Here is a 19,408-nt window from a genome sequence, read left to right as displayed (position 1 = left end):
GTGTATATATAGACCTTTTCTTCTCTCCACTCAAATCTCAGGGCTTCCTTTGCCCCCACAGACCAAGCTAATCCGCCAGCCAGAGCTGTAGCTGGTGGTGGTGGGGTGCTCTCGAGCCTTATGTCTCAGCACAGGCCATCCGGGATCCTTCAGATAGCTCCACTCAGGTCGGAGGGAGCTGGGGGCTTTTTTTTTCCCCCCAGCTGTCTTACCTGGCATCTTGTATAGCCCACGGGGCTTTTTCGCTCAGCTGAAGCTGAGGAGGAGGGGGAGAGACCCTGAGGGCCTAAGGCTTTCTAGTCTCAGCCTAAAGGTAGGGTCCCCAAATCAAAATAAATTTCCACATACTCAAGATCTTATTGGAAAGGTCTCTATCCCTTTTACAAATAATGCCAGTTCTTAGTTTTTAATAGATATTTATTTTATTAAGGAAAGATCCATTTATTCCCATTCTCACTAGCATTTGCAACAGGAATGAGTCTGTATCTTGTCAAAAGCTTTATCTGCATTATAATAATCATATGATGATTATTGTTTTTGTTATTAATGTAGTCAAATCTATTTATAGTATTCCTAATATTAAGCCAATCCCTACATTCCTGGTGTAAATCTGGTTATAGTGGTTATGGTATATAATCTTTGTAATATGTTGCTAGTCTTCTTGCTAATTTATTTAAATTTTTTACATAAATTGGAGGCCTTGGTCTATAGTTTTCTTTCTCTGTTTTGATTGTTCCTAATTTTGCTATCAAGGCCATATTTTGTGTCATAAGAGGAATTTGGTAGAACTTTCTTTCCTATTTTTTCTACACAGTTATATAATGTCAGAATTAATAGTTCTTTCAATATTTGTTAGAATTCACTCATAAATTCATCTGACCTTGGGTTTTTTCTTTATGATCTCATTTATAACTCATTTAATTTCTTTTTTCTGAGATTGAAGTATTTAAATTCTCTATGTCTTCTTCAGTTAATCTGAGCATTTTATTTTTATAAATGTTCACCCATTTCATTTTGCATTTTGTGTATCTAATCAACTTCTCTATTTCTTACCCAGCATCAGATTGTTTTGAGGATTATAGATTTGTAGGATATCTTGAGATCTGGTAATGTTAAGTCGTTGTTGTTGTTGTTTGTCCTTTGTTCTCAAAGAGGACCATGACATCTGGGTGATGTCATGACTTGCATGAATTGGATTTAAGTGAGGGAGAGCTGTGCAAGGTCACCAACCTCATTCTCTCCTCCAGAGCCATCTGGGTCCAGTGGCAAGACGACTGGAGACAGCCCCGGATGTTTAAAGAAAATTGGGGTTAAGTGACTTGCTCAGAGTCACACAGCTAGTAAGTGTCTGAGGTCATATTTGAACTCAGGTCCTCCTAACTAAAGAGCCAGTGCTCTATCCACTGTGACACTGCTAGGTACACAAAAAAACCAAAGAAACCTAGTGTTTGATAAACCCCAAAATTCTCGCTATCGTTTGCTTATACTTATTTGCCTTATTCATTGCTTGCATATTATTGAGGCAAAATAATTTCTAAAAGTTTTCTTCATTTTTTCATTTGTAAATTGTAAATTCACTTTTTAATTTTTGATACTAGTAATTTGGTTTTCCTCTATTTCCAAAATGGTTGGATCAGTTCACAATTCCACCAAAATGAATTAGTGTCACATTTTTTCCACAATCTCTCCAAAATTTGTTGCTTTCCCCTTCATTCATTTTAGCCAATCTGATAGGTATAAAATGATATCTCAAAGTTGCTTTAATTTGCATTTCTCTAATCAATAATGATTTAGACCATTCTTTTATATGACTATAAATTGGTTTGATTTCTTCATCTGAAAACTGCCTATTCATATCCTTTGACCATTTATCAATTGGGGAATGACTTGTATTATTTTTTTAATAAAAGTATTTTATTATTTTCCAGTTACATGTAGAGATAGTTTTCAACATTTGTTTTTATAAGATTTCTAATTTCAAATTTTTCTCCCTCCCTTCCCCCTCCCTTAGACAGCAGGTAATCTGGTATAAGTTTATAGATAGATGATAGATAGATAGATAGATAGATAGATAGATAGATAGATAGATAGATGATAGATAGATAGATAGATAGATAGATAGATAGATAGATAGATAGATAGATAGATAGATAGATGTAGATATAGATATAACATTAAACATATTTCTGCATTAGGAATGACTTGTATTCTTATAGATTTTACAAAGTTCTTTACATATTTGAGATATGAGTCCTTGAGCTGATAAACTGTCTATAATTTTTCCAATTTTCTGCTTTCCTTCTGATCTTGATTTCAGTTTAAACTGCTTCTTAAAAAAATAAGAGTTGCAAAAATGCTTTGAACAAAGGATTCATTGCTAGACTATGTATATAACATTTCAAGGTTAGTACTTTGAAGGAAAACACTCATTTGGGTGTATAATGCTAATAAGTTATTTTAAAGTTATTTTAGGACTGTCACTTGAAGAAGGAATTGGATGTGTTCTTTCCTAGAGTCCTAATCAGAAATTGTAAAGAAGTTAATTTAGGTTTACTATTAGGAAAATAGAATGGGCTACTTTGGGAAGTGATAGATTCCCCCTCATTGGAGGTCTTAGGGAGCAGCTGGTGATGCAGTAGATGGAACCCTGCACCTGTAGTAAGGAAGATGAGTTCAAATACAGCTCAGACATTTACTACCTGTGTGACCCAGGGCCAGTCATTTAACCTGTATTTACTCAGTTTCCTCAATTGTAAAATGGAGATAAAAATAGCACCCATTTCACAGGGTTGTTGTGACTAAGTACAAAACATGTACAAAGTATTTTTGTCAGTGGCTGAGGGGGGCTCAATAAAGACCTTATGGAGAAGAGGGTTCAAGCTGAGTTAGGAGGGAATAGTAAGAAGTAGCTCAATGAGGAGAGAGTACATTCTACTCATGGATGTCCAAAGACATGCGAGGGAATGTCATGCATGGGAACAATGCAATTATCCTTTGTGATAGGAAGCATATTTTTAATAGATTATATAGTGCATGAAGGAGGATAATAAGCCTTGAAAGTTACCCTTGAAGACATTTAAGTGCCAAATGTAGGAGTTTGCATTTTGTCTGGAAGCAATAAGGTTCTCCTTCAGCAGAATGGTGGAGGGCTAATTTTCCTACACCAAAAATAGCAACATTGCTCTTAATACCCTGACAGAAACATAGCCCTGGAGATGCTGGAGTTACTTATTTAAGTTCCTTTAAAGCTATGCCTGGATCAACTCTGTCTTTGTATTCCATAGTAAATGCACATAAGTGCTTAATTAATTTTTGTCACAGTTATTTGTTGAACAATATGTGTGAAAGTTCTATGCAACACTCTTTGTTCCAGTGATATCACCACGAGATCTATATCCCAGAAATCATAAGAAAGCAAAAAGGACCTCCATGTATTAAAAATATTTATAGAAATTCTTTGTGTGGTGGCAGAGGATTAGAAATTGAGAGGATACCCCTCAATTGGGGAATAGCTAAACAAGTTGTGCCAAATGCATGTAATACTTTTGTATTCCATATACTATACTACATACTACATACTATACAATATACTATAAGAAATGATGAGCAGGCAGATTTAATAAAAACCTGGAAAGACTTACATGCACTGATGCAAAGTGAAATGAGCAGAACCAGGAGAAAATTGTACCCAGTGACAATAATATTGTATGATGAAGAACTGTAAGTAACCTAGCTATTCTGAGTAACTACACAATGATCCAAGACAAGTCCAAAATACTCATGATGGAAAATGCTGTCCATATTCAGAGAACTGATAAAGTCTGACTATAGATCAAAGTATATTATTTTCACTTTATTTTTTGGTGTTTTTTCCCTTTTGTTCTGCTTCTTTCACAACATGACTAATATGTTTTATATGATTGTACATATATAATCTATATCAGATAGCTTAGCATTTTGGGGTAGGGAAAAAATTGTAATTCAAAATTTTATATAAAAATTAATCTTTAAAATTGTCTTGGGGCAGATCACTCAACTCACATTTATGAAATGTTAGGCATGTTCCAGTTAAGGACACAAAGACAGTGAATGACATAATTCTTGCTAAAAAAGAACTTCTGCTAGAATTGATTAAAGATAGTCATAGTTTCCATTTTTCTTAAGCTAATTCCAGTCAGATGCTCTGCTTTTAGGTTAAGTATTGTTTCTGTTTTGGCAGTGTGGTTGTATGGAGTGTCACTAAGCGAGATGCCATCTGTGGCAGTCCTGCAGCGGGCCTTAATGTTGGGAATGCCACGACAATTATCTATTCAAATTGCCGAGATGAGATGTTTGTTACTGCTGGAAAGTAAGTTTCTTCAATATTTATTAAGTTGGAAATAGTTTTTTTCTCATGTAGAAAGGATGCAAACATTCAAATTAAAAGACAAATCTTTCAATCATAGACATTTGATGAGATGATTTTAAAAAATTATATAACAATTTCAGAATGCTTTCTACTAAATGCTTTGGTTTGTATCTATGTGAATGAATATACATTTTCCTATTGTAAGATCATTTTTTTTTCTGGAAAGAAGAGATAGCATTCAAAAGTCCATCATAGTTTTAATTGGGTTTGTTGCTAATATATTAAGGCTTCTCAAAGATCTTCTGGGCATTATCTCTGCCTCTTGTTGCATACAAGCCATCACTGGTGATATGTGGTGCCCTACTTATGTCTACCATGCACCCCTATGTTGCCCTTTGCATCACCCCCAATTTTGATTCTTCATAGGTTGCAAAATCACATAATTTATAGCCATATAGCATCTCCAAAAGAATATTGGTATTACTATTCTTCATTTATTTCATTTTTTCCTTTGTGAATAGTTAAGCCAAACTCTTCAGTGAACTCTTCTTAGATCTCATTTGGAACTCTCTGCAGTGTTCTAGGGATTTACACAATGCCATTTGCAAAGAGGAGTATGTTGGAAACCTTACCAGCTTTAATTTGGAATCTTTGGAATATTTGCAGGAAATCTTGATATGAACAAACAGAGGGTTATCAAACAAAGTTATATCTATTGTTATATCTTTTGGGGAATTACCTTTTATTATTTAAAAATATTTATAGGAGATACCTTGTGGGAGAGTTTTTAAGATGGTGTTTTGCTTTTATTGTACATAATGCAGTTTTTAAAACAAAATTTATTGTGTTTTCTTTTTTATATATCACCATGGTATTCCATGTATCCCCTTATCCTCTCCCCAGAAACCATCCCATATGACAAGTAAACATAATGCTTTTTTACAGTCAATAAATTATAAGCACCCTGTCAGGATGGGTGCTTCCATAAATATATCTTCCATAAATATATCAAAAAGATAATGAATTGGAGGATAAAAGTGAGTTGAATTACATTTGATTACATTTGGGAAATTGTTTAGGGCTCTTAATGGTCCCAAGTTTTTCCCGAGGACAAAACCCTACTTTAAAAAAATATATATATCACTTTTTTTCCTTACAAGTCTATATGACTACAAGTCATGGAATACCCTAAGAATTAAAGTTATAGGTTACACAAAGGACAGTATAGTGGCTCATAGACATGAGCAGATTGCAGCATGTTACCAACGAAGAATCGTACAGTAAAAATGGCATAAGTGATCTCATTGGAGATATGTGTGACTGAGAGAAGGAATGTTCCAGTTAAATAGCAAGAGTGAGGGGTAACATATAGTCCTCATGCTCCATTTTATCTACACAGTGCCAAGACCCTGTAGCACATTAAGTGGACTCCTTATGCAAGATTTCTGTGAAGACATGAGTCAGAATCCCATAGCATGAAAAGGATAATTGGATTATGATCTGTACCCTTGGAGAGAGTCCCCACATTGATGAGATCATGAATCCATGGAAGTATTAGAATATGTATGCACTCATGTCAACTGAAATAACAATGTGAGGAGGAAGCCTATCTTTCCTAATTGGCTTAAAGAGAATTTCATTTAATTTAATATTCGACTGTCATAGATGCCTTAGTAAAGTAGCGCTTTGTACATTGAATCCTCCTGCAGGGTTGTTGATTTAAAGAGAATTAGAGGGGCAGCTAGGTGGCGCAGTGGATAGAGCACCGGCCCTGGAGTCAGGAGTACCTGAGTTCAAATCTGGCCTCAGACACTTAACACTTACTAGCTGTGTGACCCTGGGCAAGTCACTTAACCCCAATTGCCTCACTAAAAAAAAAAATTAAAAAAAAGAAAGAGAATTAGAGAAGCACATTATGAACACTGCTTTTCCTCCTGCACTCCCACCTCAGCCCCTAACTATCTTGTCTGGCTCATCTTTTGGGAAATTGTAGCACACATAGGGAACATGCTTTATAATTACCACTAATGGACTGTGTTTGAGCCCCAGCAGATTATGAGTTTGATTGTGAATTTCTTGTTTTTGGCTTCAGTGGAACAATCCGGGTGTGGGAACTGGATTTCCCGAACAGGAAAATCTGGCCAACTGAGTGCCAAACAGGACAGAATAAAAGAATAATTCTAAGTATTGCAGTAAGTACAATGATATCTCAGTTAACAATTCCAGTTGGAACAAAACTCATCTTAATAAAGTTAGTCTGGGAGCAGAGGAATCAGAGGAAGCAATGGATTCCTCTGGGCTCAGTCTTTTGCAGCAGGAGCCTAGATGGATGCTGTGCATGGTTCTGAATACAAGATTCTTGAAAGTGATCTCATACCCAGCTGAGATATGCTTCTGGATATACTAGTATATACTTCTGGAGCTTTATTTCCTGCGAGCAAGTGACATAACACTTAGGCCTTGCCTATGGATGAAATTGGCATCATTTAGCTGGAAAATATCCTGCTCAGGTCCATCTGTCTTAGAGGGAAAGCAGTGCATTAAGGAGGGAATCTAGATGTAAAAACAAATTCCTGGGCTACCTACATAACCAGTCACCCAAGTATTTCATCTTCCTTTGAAATATCTGTCACATCTGTCCCTTCCTTGCCATCCTCACTGCTCATCACCTCATGCTTAGAATATTGTTGTGGCCCCTCACTAGTGTCCCTACCTTCAGTATCCAACACACACTAGCCTAATCTTCAGAAGTTTCATTATTTTTCCATTCAAAGACTTGTGGGTTATAAACTGGTAGCTACTGTGGGCTACCTTCAGACTTGATTTTTATATGATTAGAGACAAAGGGTAGTTGGGTTTCAGCATTTTTGTCCTATTAAGGTAAAATTGTGTGGTGAAAAATATCTGGCTGTATTTGTTCCCCCCAGCAGTTTTTTAACCTTTTATCCTCTCTGTGTTTACCTCGATGCCCTTTCTTGGAGTGGAGGTAATCTGAGGTTCTTGAAGACTCTGCCAGCAGAGCATGAGTGGATGAGCAGAACAGTGGATGGCTTATATATCATTTGAGTCTAGCTAAGTGGTTTGTCAGGGACAGTGGCAATCAGCCACGATGAATTTTTCAGTCCTGGCAACTCCTGAGACATGGAAGACATTGTCAGTGTACCCAATCCTTCATGCATCTTTCAAAATATACTGACCATACTCTCATCAGTTACATTCAATTAAATATTTATTAAGCATCTGCTGTGCTTGACAAGGAAGAGATACAAAGTAAAAATAAGATACAATCCCTTGCCCCTAGAGGGTTATGACCCACAAATAGTTTTGCAAGAGAAACACTACATACTACATTTTTTAAAAGTATTTTGGATTGGGAAATCCTTGCTCATTTGATGAAATTCTTTGTGGACTACATCTCTAGAAGGCTGGATGTGAGCCCACAGCACGACAACATCAACTAACACATAGTTAGACATTCTTCCCTCATGATCAATCTAAAAAAAATGTACAGGACAGTTTTTAAAAAGGATTGGGTGTGGGTGTACAGAGTTCATCATAGTCAGCTGGTATGGGTCAGCCCAGAATCTGTAGAGATAGAAAAGAAACAGTGACTGTATAAAGACTCCAACAGAAGAGACATGAAATCAAATCAAAAAGCATTTAATGAAATAGAAATAGAAATTAACAATAGAGTGAATGAGGCAGCAAGAATTCTTGGTGTCTTTACCTAGATGCTACTATCACTTATGCCTCCAAGGGACACAGTGCATTAAATCTCAGTTCAATTCCTCCACATACTCTACACAGGAGGGAGGACAGAGACCAGTTAAATACATGACAGGATATTAGAGGGTCATGACTGCAAACATTCTCAACTTGATCATTTTTCTCTCAATCTCTTATGCAGGATCTAGCAAATATGAGCTAGAGCCTATACCAAGCCAGCCTGGCTCATGCAGTCTGTATCCATACCTTCAGCATGATCTACATTTGGATGCTCTTTTCTTTCTCCTGGTCTCTATCATGTATTTGTACCCGCTGGCCTTCCTCTCTACCCCACCTCATGAAATTATTGTTCCTGGAAGTCTTATTTCCTTTCTGTTCTCAGAACATTCCATGCTACTCTTCTTCCAACTCTGTTCATGCTACTTCCTCACTTGGAATGCCCTCCCCCCTCTCTCTGGCCTGTTCAAACCCTATCTATCCTTTAAAGTCTAGCTGAAATTCCACCTGCTCTGGGAGACTTCAAGCCCAATTATCGCCCCCACCCTTTTGAACTTCTATGGCTTTTGAATTGGGCATTTTTTGGGTACTGAACTATTAAGTTCTAGGGCAGATATCATGTTTTACCTTACTTTTGTATCATTTCAGTTTTGTGCTTTGTTTGCCTAGAGTATCTGCTTAATAAATGCTTGTTGCATAAGTTCTATTTCATATGTGTATGCATGCTCTTGGAGGGCAGAGACTTTTTTCTTGACTGTACTTTTATTTAGTAGTTATATATGTACATGTATGTGTATGTATACATACATGTGTGTGTTTATAGGTATATATATGTATATACATATATAGCACATATTTATGAACACCCCTTCTAGATATGCTGTATTTGTAACATTCTGTCAGCAAACCCACCTCTTAAGACTTTCCTTTCATATTTTAAAGATAAATAGAATAGTCACTTTACCCTCATTGCCCCACAAAAATAAAACAAATAAATAAAATAATTTAAAATAATTTTTTAAAAAGATAAATAGAATTACTTTTTGGAAAACAACGAACTAAAAAATATATTTCCTGATACCAAGAGATATCCCTCCCCTTCCTTGAATCCATTATTATTTCCTTTCCTATCCTACTTCCTGATCTCTCATTTTTTTCCTCCTCTGACTACAGTCATTGCCACCTATAAAACAATGAGCATATTTATTACAGAAAGGAATTGTGTAAATTTTCCACTTAGGAATTAGGAATCTGAAACATGGAAGCATAAAGCACTGAATTAGTGTGTCCACAGTTGTAGGTTCATGTCTAAAATGGCTTGGGAATGCTTATCTCTCTGAGAGTAGTATTCTACTCAACAAAGTCATGGGTAATCCATTTGCTTCGCTGGTTTCCGGTTTCCTTGCAATGTCAAGAGGAAGTGAGAAAGACCCTAAGGATGTTAGGTAAATTTATGGGAAGTTATTGACAAGAGTGACACAAAATGATGGGTCATGATTGACATTATGGGAAGGAATAGCCCCATCACTGAGATCACATATCTATTGCATTATTTGTGTATCTTAATAACCTTCCTGTGTTCCACACAATTTTCTTGTTAGAGATACTTTCTGGAGCAGTTAGGTGGCGCAGTGGATAAAGCACTGGCCCTGGATTCAGGAGAACCTGAGTTCAAATCGGGCCTCAGACACTTGACACTTACTAGCTGTGTGACCCTGGGCAAGTCACTTAACCCTCATTACCCCGTTAAAAAAAATAGCCAAAGTCTAGAGATATTGAGTATAGTGAAGATATAGAAAGAGAATGTGAACTTTACTTGAAAGAAAAATATTTCCTTGTGGAATCATCATCATCATAACTGACTTTTATATAGTGCCAAGAACTAAAGAAATTTATAATGTGCCAGGCACTGTGCTAAACAGTTTACAAAGGTTATCTCATTTGATCCTCATAACAACCCTGGGAGGTAGGTGCTATTATGATTTCCATTTTACAGTTGAAGAAACTGAGGCTAACAAAGATTAAGTGACTTGGTCTGAGGCTGGATTTGAACTCAAATCTTCTTGACTTTCAGGTCTAGCACTGTATCTACTGTGCCACCTATTTCCTCCCAAACACGTCAATCTATACAGTACCCTGATTCTCATACTCTCAAAACTGTTCTTCACTATTTTCTATTTCTCTTTGAGTATGGAAAGACATTTGTAAAGATGTTGAGCTTCTGTATGTCACTTGATTTTTCAGAAAGCTTAGCCATCCTTAAGGACGTGCTCTAGCATAGATTCTTATCATTGTCTCTTCTATCTTCCTCAGATGGCAGAAGATGATAGTTATTTCTACATTGGCACATCAACTGGAGATATCCTTAAATTGAACCCCAGAACAAAACTATTAGCTGACATGGGTCCGCTCAAGGAAAAGTTCAGTCTGGTGAGTAGAACCTGTCTAGTTCTGTTCCTTAATTCAACTTCATTGAACATTCATTTAAACAACAATGGGGCATTGGGCTAGGTACTCAGGTTACAATGACAAGAACAAAACAGTCCCTTCAAGGAGTTTATATTCCACTGGAGGGAATTACAAGAGGTATAGAAATACAAAATAAACATAAACTATTATCAGTGGTGGGGTTGGGTGAGGAGGAGAAAGTGGGTGAGGTCAGGTATAGGAGTTGTGACTTGAACTGATCCTGAAAAGGAGTTCAGGATTCTAGGAGGGGAAGGTGAGGAGGACACACATGCTAGGCCTGAGCAAGTCACAAAAACTGGGAGTAGGACAGTTTTACTGTAATTTAGAGGACACGAGAGAATCAGCCTGGGAAGGTTGACTGGAGCGAGATTGGGCTTTAAATGTTAGACAGCCAAGTTTACATTTTATCCTAAAGTCAATAGAAAACTACTGGACCTCTTTGGTTTTTTTTTTTGTTTTGTTTTGTTTTGCAGGGCAATTGGGGTTAAGTGACTTGCCCAGGGTCACACAGCTAGTAAGTGTTAAGTGTCTGAGGCCAGATTTGAACTCAGGTACTCCTGAATCCAGGGCCGGTGCTCTATCCATTGCGCCATCTAGCTGCCCCCACTGGACCTCTTTGAGCAGTGAAGTTGAAGTAGCTGCGATAGCAGAGATGGATTTAATTGATCAAACTGATCAATTGAATTACAAGACTCAGTGACTCAGTTTCCTAAGTTTTATTAGAATACTGTGAGGGCACAGGGAGAATATCATAGAAGAAAAGAAAAGGTATCTCAAATAGGAGGAAGAAAGATGGTTATATTTATAGTAAAAAAAAAAAAAGTAGGTTATCTCCTAATTATCTTAATCTCCTCCTTAAGGAGATACATGGGAGGGCTTATCCTAATATGGAATTCTTGGGGTCCTAAGACAACCTCTAAGGCACGTACCTTTTTCCTTAGGGGTGTGTTTTGGGGGTTTACCTGTCATGAGGTAAAGCTAAGGACACATTTGGTCTTTCTGCACATGTTCCTAAAGACATGCTAAAATTTGTCAGAGCCAAAGGGTCTCTCTGTTTATGGTATCTCTTTACTTTAAGATCTGGTTTCTAGGTATCCTGTCATCTAGGAACATTAATGGCTATTAAAGGTTAATGGTCCCTGGTTACTGTCTTAGCTTCTGTTGATATTGTTTGTTGATAGGGAATTAAACCCTCTTGGTCACTGTTGATAAAAATTTGGAACTTAGTTTCTCTACTAACCCTTTTAGCTACTATTGATAGGTTATCTGTTAACCCTTTTAGCCTCCTCCATCACTCCCTGCTTTTCATATACCCCAGGAATATGACCAGCACATTAGAACAGGGCTTCTTAAACTTTTTCTACTCATAACCCCTTTTTGCTAGAGAAATTTTTACATGACCCTAGGTATATAGGTATATAAAATAGAAATACATAACCTTTTACTGTTGCCAAATTTTTCATGATCTCCATATTCAGTTACACAACCCCATATAGGGTCACAACCCACGGTTTTAAGAAGCTTTGCTTTAGAAATATCAATTTGGCAGCTGTGCAGAAAATGGATTGGAGACAGAAATACCCAGAGGCAGGCAGACCATTTAGGAAGCTATTACTGAATGGTGATGAGGGCTTGAGTGAAGATAGTGACCATGCAAGTGGACAGCAGGGGACAGATGGCAGAGATGTTGTAGAAATAAAATAGACAAGATTTGACAACTGATTATTTATGGGGCTAGGGGTGAGTGAGAGTGAAAGTCAAGGATGGATTGCTAGGTTATCAATCTGGGAAATTGGAAGAATGATGATACCCTCAGCAGAAAAAGGAAGAACAGTGGATTTAAAGGGGGAAATAATGACTTTTGTTTTGGAAATAGAGAGTTTGAGATGCTTCTGGGATATCTAGATGGAGATGTTGAGTAGATAGAATGTGGTCCTGGAACTCTGGGGAGAGATAAGGGCTGGATACGTAGGTTTAGGAGGTCATTATCGGTATAGAAATGATAGTTGGGCCTAGGAAAGTTAATGAGATCACCAAGAGAGAAGAGAAGCATGTCCAAACAGTCATTAAGCATTTATTAAGCATTTATGTGCCAGACATTGTGCTAACTGCTCAGGACACAAAGAAAAGTAAAAACAGTCCCTTTCCCTAAGGATCTCACATTCTTTAGGAGGAGTCAACATGTGAACAACTATGTACAAACAAGTATAAACTGGAGGTAATCTTAGAGGATTCAGGATAGAAACTTGAGATACACTCACACATGGGAGAGGGACATGGATGGTTTTCCAACAGAAGACACTGAAAAGAAGCAGCCAGACAGGAGGTAAACTAAGGGGAAAAGGTGTTATGAAAACCCAATGAGATGAGAATATCAGGGCAAGCGTGTGCAGGTGTTCAATATCCTGCAGTGTCAAATATCACAGAGAATTTTTTTTAATGAAGTTTGAGAAAAGGACATTGGAATTTAGCAAAAGAGAGATCATTTGGAGACTAAGGAGTTTCACTTAAGCAAAAAGATTGGAAGCCAGATTATAAGAAGTTGAGAAGTCAGTGGGAAGAGAGATGGCATAGTCAATGAGTACAAATAGCTCTTCTTAGGAGTTTTGCAAACATTTTCCCCTCCTAGTTGCTGTCCTTAATGAGAATATAAATAAGAGATCATGATGTTAATTCTGGAAAGGACCTGAAAGATCATTTAGTCCAACCCCCTAATTTTATAGGTTCATTTGCAGAACTTGATTAACCCTGGAAAATAAACATTTTACTAAGCACTCCCCTCCATCACTGGTCCTTGTTGCTTTATATTATTCATTTGCTAGGGGAGAGCATCCCCAAGACTCAGCCAGAGACATTTGAAAATGCCTTTACTGGAGGCTCCAGAACAAATTTCTGAGGAGTTTAGACCTGTGGACACATTGGCCATCTTCATGATACATTCTAGTTGCTATGGAATCATGGTATTATATTCTTTATTCTACAGAGAGTATAAATCGTTTTTATCATGTCTCACTGGCAAGATTTTCTTAGTTTGACATCAGGTGAAGTTATAAAAGGGAATGAATTGTTAAGGGGAAAATAAGCTCTTGGAAGTAGTAAGATATGAACTAAATTGTTAGCTGTTTCAACAGATTTAAACAAACTAGCAGAATTTTATGTAATTTTGAAGGATTTATTTAGTTATTTCATTTCCCTATGACAATGAGGCACTAGATAAATATTGAGAAATAACCTCTCCAAAGTTCTTTCCTAAAGAGATCCTACACTTTCATCTTGTTGTGGAGCTTCTAGAAGTTATGGGAATGGAGACATTTTGATAGTTTGTTTCTTGCCTAAGCTTTTATCACTCCCATTCCTTAGTCACAATTTAACATAACTTGAGCCAGAGGATCTTCACTGATATGCTACTTTGATAGATTATCATGGCATGGAGATAACTCATAGTTTTGTAGATTGTGCCAGCATAGCACAAACTCTAGTAGGCTCTGACAAAATGGAAAGTCTTCAGGTATGGTTCCAATAATTTGCTTGTTGAAGGAGCAGTCTAGCTAAGTTTGGAGAGTCTTTTGAACAAAATGGCTGCAGGATTATGAATTTTTTTAACCTCTGATCTGCTTTGATTAAGAGAGTGTTTAAAAAAGAGGAGTTACAGAGCCTTGAAGTATTAAAGCCTAGCAAGAGGGATGTGGCTAGGGGCAGCTAGGTGGCACAGTGGATAAAGCACCAGCCTTGGATTCAGGAGGATCTGAGTTCAAATCTGGCCTCAGACACTTGACACTTACTAGCTGTGTGACCTTGGGCAAGTCACTTAACCCTCATTTCCCCACCAAAACCAAAACCAAAACAAAATTAAAAAAAAAAAAGAGGGATGTGGCTACAGAAGAGATTTTACCACTTCCCTTGACCCTCTGCATCTCTCTCCATCTAGGAAGTGTAGCCACACATTTCTTCCCTCTTTTTTTCCCTCTTCCCCCAGTATTGAAAAAGGCCAATAGAATTCAATTTCAAGTAACTTAACAAAACAACAGAATCACCATAATATATTCAAATACCATTAATATGGAAGCTTTTGTTGACTATAATGTACAAAGGGGATCTCTGCATTATTTAGGGAATTTAAAAAATCATATAAACCAAATGATCTGTCTATACTGTGTTATCTTAAACAATAAGTGCTTCTTCAGAGAGAAGTAAAAAAATATGGAATATTCTATAGATTCTTTGGGGTGTGAAATACAGGAACCTTCGGTGATAGGAATTGAAGAATAGATGATAATTGTGGCACCTGGGAAAATAAATGCTGTTTAAACAATTTAAACTGATATAGATTTTAATATTTTTAACACTTTCCCAAAATATCATACTGGTGTTTTACAAGGGAGAAGTCTTTAGAAAAGCATTTTTGGGGCAGCTAGATTGCACAGTGGATAGAGCACCGGCCCTGGATTCAGAGTACCTGAGTTCAAATCCGGCCTCAGACACTTGACACTTACTAGCTGTGTGACCCTGGGCAAGTCACTTAACCCCAATTGCCCCACCAAAAAAAAAAAAAGAAAGAAATGCATTCTTCCAAAATTCTAAATAAATAAAGAAAATTTAAAGAAAAGAAAAAAAAAAGAAAAGCATTCTTCCTGTAAAAATTGCAGCAAGCTATTGACAAAACAAACTCTGGTAGCCATTGAGGAGTTCCTGTTCTCAAATTCAATCCCACTTTGATTCAAAAGAGGGTAGTGGGGCTTTAGGATTAAATGACTCAATGCAGAGTGAGATGGTTAATACGAAAAGGTAAAAGAGGAAGAGATCAATCTAAGGAAGCTTTGAAGAGGAGGATGTAGGTTGAGGGAACTGGGAGAGACTGAGATTGGGACTGTTTCAGGGCACTTAGAATAGTGATAAAGAAAAGAAATTGTGGGAAAGGTAGTATAGCTTCTTTCATAGACACATATAATTGCATCCCAAAAGACATCTTCATTAGATCAGTAGTGTTAGCAATGCTGCTATGGGGTCAGATTTGGAGGCAGCACTGATACCTCCTTTTACAGCCACCAAATATTAGGATTATAAAAGTAGTTTATTGTAGGAAACTCTAGAGTTCCACTTAATATACGATTTTATATGAGAGAGGTATTTAATGAATATTTGCAAACATGGGTTTAAGGCAGCATGGCATAGAGGGAAGTATATTAGATTTGGAGTTAGAGGACTTGGGTTTGAATCATGATTATGTTACATTCAGTGGAATGTAAACTCCAGAGGTCAAATGTAAACTCCTTGAGGGGTTTTTGTTTGTTTGCTTTGTTTTGTTTTTTGTGGGGAGGAGTCTGGGTCCATGATTTCATCAATGTAGGGAACTTTTTTTTTTTTTTTAGTGAGGCAATTGGGGTCAAGTGACTTGCCCAGGGTCACACAGCCAGCAAGTGTTAAGTGTCTGAGGCCGGATCCGAACTCAGGTACTCCTGACTCCAGGGCTGGTGCTCCATCCACTGCACCACCCAGTTGCCCCTGTAGGGAACTTTTGATGTGGAAAATTCTTTCATTGATACAGATCAGCAACCTGTTTATAACTTGGTCCATGACTTTTGACTCCAAATCCACAGATCTTTTCATTGCTTCATATTTCCTTTGTGTCTCTACCTACTTCTCCAGATACCAAAGTATATATTATGATAGCTCTGTATATGTGGCATATGTAATAAATGCATATGTAGCTATATATAAGAATACATATGTACTTTTCCCTCTTTTGACATAAGTCACTTAACCCTGTTTGCCTCAATTCCTCATCTGTAAAATGAGCTGAAGAAGGAAATGGCAAACTACTCTATTGTCTCTGCCCCCAAAAGGGGGTCACAAAGTCAAACATGACTGAAACAACTGAACAACAAATATTATACCTATATTGGCATCTAATTTGTTTGACTACGTCTCAATGCATCATTTTTAATGATACTTTCATTCCTTCACATACCAGATTCTAAGACCTCCTAAAGTAACTAGCCTTTGTAAGCTCTACATTTACCACATCAGAATATTTGCTCTTTTTTAAGGCAAGGATCAGACTCTTTTATTGGTCTTTGCTTCCCCAGGGCCCAACACACTGCCTTCTACTTTTAGGAGGCTAGTAAATGCTTCTTGAATTGAACTGTATTGAATTAAATTACCAAACCAACAGGCTCCTGTTAATCTGGGGGCCCATTTCTGCAAGGGAATGACATGTACTGATTCTTGACAATGAAACTGTTCACACAATTATAATGATATTTTTATCTTAGGGAGTCACAACTATCAAGTGTCTGAAGATGGGAAGTGTGTTAATAGGCTCTGGAGCAGGAGTATTGGCTCTTTGTAAAAGCCCAAGCTACAAACCAATCAAGTGAGTTTTCTTGCCCAAGTTCTGCTAAATTGGAATGTTAAGATATACTGGGTAGGTAGACTGAAGTCTGCTCCTGAGTGATATCAATCTGTTCTTATAAAGAATTTGTTAAGTAAAGCAAAATAATCAGTTACTGGAATAATTAATACATTATTCTTTTTCTTTAGCATCAGTCCCTTCCCCTTTCCCCAAATGATCTTAGTTCCCCTGGAGCTCAGGTACACTGGTCCCCTTATGAGAGCAGGTATCCTTGGGATTTGATAACATCTTAGGGGCTTGGCACTCATGATCTCAGAAAAGGGGCTCAAATGGACTTGAATTCAGTGCTGGAGCAGCTTGAACCCAAAGGACAGTGGTCAGGCTCTTTATATCCCCACCCGAGAGTTTTGGAGAAAATATTTTAAATTGATATTTACATCATGTTCAGGGTCTTTCCCTAAAAGAGACTAATGGGGTTCCTTCTTGAAAGGGTACTAAATGGAATACACATATATACATATATATGTATGTGTATATGTACATGTATTATATATACATATATATCTGATATAGGACAGATATTTATTTCTTCTACTATAAAAAAGGTATAAAACACAAAAGACTCAGAAGGGAGCATTAACAAATACTTAAAACACCCATCACCTCTTATATTCTTGTGGGAGATAAAGACAAATTTTGTAGGTCTGCTGAACAGAAATTTCATATTCACCTTGGATCTGTACTGTCTGAGCAACTCACAAAGTACTGAGCTTCTGGCTAGTCAGGCAAGGATTTTTAGTCCTTTCAGTCTCTTCTAAATGCTTTCATAGAAATCACCTCCTGGGGGCAGCTAGGTGGCACAGTGGATAAAGCACCGGCCCAGGATTCAGGAGGACCTGAATTCAAATGTGGCTTCAGACACTTGACACTTACTAGCTGTGTGACCCTGGGCAAGTCACTTAACCCTCATTGTCCCACAAAAACCAAAACCAAAACCAAAAAAAGAAATCACTTTCTGCTAGATGACTAGTACATGACTCCTGAACTCATGAGGTAGCTGCTAAGGATAGTAACTTCTTTTCACATTTCTGAATTGTTGTGAGGTCACTTGTGTTTGGGGGGGTGGGGGAAGTGGAGACACAAAGCAGAAGACACAGCAAAGGATATGAGGTCTAGTTTCAGGCTCACCCTGGCAAGGAAATGTTCTCAGTACCTTGTGCATGTAGCTGCCACAGCTTCTGGGGTGTCTGTCCTTTGGTTTAGTTTCTCAAGGAGAAGGTTCTTTGATTTACCCCAGAGAACTTTTGGGGGGTATGCTAGGCCCATAACATGGGGATAGGGGATATCTTACCCTCTTCTCCCTCTTCCTCACTCCACTCTGCACCTGCAAGGGAGAGATAGTGTTGACTGACAAGGAGGCCACGTTGAAAGAAGCTTTCTTTTTATAGTCCACAGAGTGGATGGATCTTCTGGCTTAGTTGGTAGTTATCTGACACACCCATGGGGATATATATAGATCATCCAGAAACTGCTGGTCATGCAAGTCTTTTCTCAAGGAACTAGATATGTTGCCTACCAGAAGGGGCCAGGTCATATGCTCAGCCTCATCATTTATATCTGCTTTGTATGTGTTCTGTATATATCTTTATATGTACTTGTTATCTTCCTGGCTGGAATGTGGGCTCTTGGAGAGTATTTTCACTTTCTCTTTGTATTCTCAATGCCTTGCACAGTACCTGGTTCTTAATAAATGCTTGTTGATTGATTGATTAATGGTACTGATACTTATCTAAAAATCTCAGAAGACTGTTAGGAGCATTAAATGAGATAAAATTAAATACAAAAATCATTCATCTTGACTCTACATATTTGGGATTTCATAATAAAAATCAGAATAATTCATAAATACTGAGATAAAATTTGCCTTAGCATGTTCTTTCTCCCTTGTTGACAGTACAAAATAAATTACAACCACAGCATGGTTGGTAATAAAACTGACAGGGAAGAGTTGTTTATGTTCTTTATGAATATGCAAGGTTTATCATGGGGTAATTGGAAAGTACTTCTTAGTCAACACAGTTTAGAGAAATGCAAATCTGAAGTTATTCCTGAGTAGTGAGAGTAGGTGGGGAGAACTTAACTCAGCCATGGGAAAATAATAATAATCATGTAAGAACTGTAACACATTTTTGTGTTCTCCTTCCCTGCCAGAAGTACTGTACTTGTTGAATTAGATCTCATCTATACAACCCATTACTTGGTGTTTTTTTTTCTTTGTTTTGTTTGTTTTTTAAGGAAAATTCAGTTACAAGGCGGAATTACCTCCATCGCACTTCGAGGTCAAGGGCACCAGTTCTTTGCTGGAACAGAAGCAGCCCATATTTATTGCCTCAGTTACACTGATTTTAAAGAAGAACTCATTGCTACCTGTCACAGTGGTGCTGTCCAGGATATTGTTTTCCCATAGTAAGTAGAAGGGTGAAACTTTTTTTTTTAAACCTCTAAATTCAATTATA

At 37.4% G+C, this 19,408-nt stretch overlaps 1 protein-coding gene across 2 annotated transcripts in view; it reads left to right on the top strand.

The window, feature by feature from the left end:
* CFAP52 (cilia and flagella associated protein 52) overlaps positions 1-19,408 on the top strand; it is a 57,491-nt gene that overhangs the window by 14,715 nt on the left and 23,368 nt on the right. For both annotated transcript variants that reach the window (XM_044000001.1, XM_044000002.1), the window contains exons 4-8: positions 4,220-4,348; positions 6,441-6,540; positions 10,385-10,501; positions 16,813-16,913; positions 19,188-19,358. In XM_044000001.1, the coding sequence (XP_043855936.1) occupies positions 4,220-4,348; positions 6,441-6,540; positions 10,385-10,501; positions 16,813-16,913; positions 19,188-19,358 (618 nt within the window). The remainder of the gene's footprint in view (positions 1-4,219; positions 4,349-6,440; positions 6,541-10,384; positions 10,502-16,812; positions 16,914-19,187; positions 19,359-19,408) is intronic.

The sequence above is a fragment of the Dromiciops gliroides genome, chromosome 4, assembly GCF_019393635.1.
Source record: "Dromiciops gliroides isolate mDroGli1 chromosome 4, mDroGli1.pri, whole genome shotgun sequence".
Classification (NCBI taxonomy): domain Eukaryota; kingdom Metazoa; phylum Chordata; class Mammalia; order Microbiotheria; family Microbiotheriidae; genus Dromiciops; species Dromiciops gliroides.
Note: the sequence above shows the minus strand (reverse complement) of the source record. Positions and strands in the feature narration are given on the sequence as shown.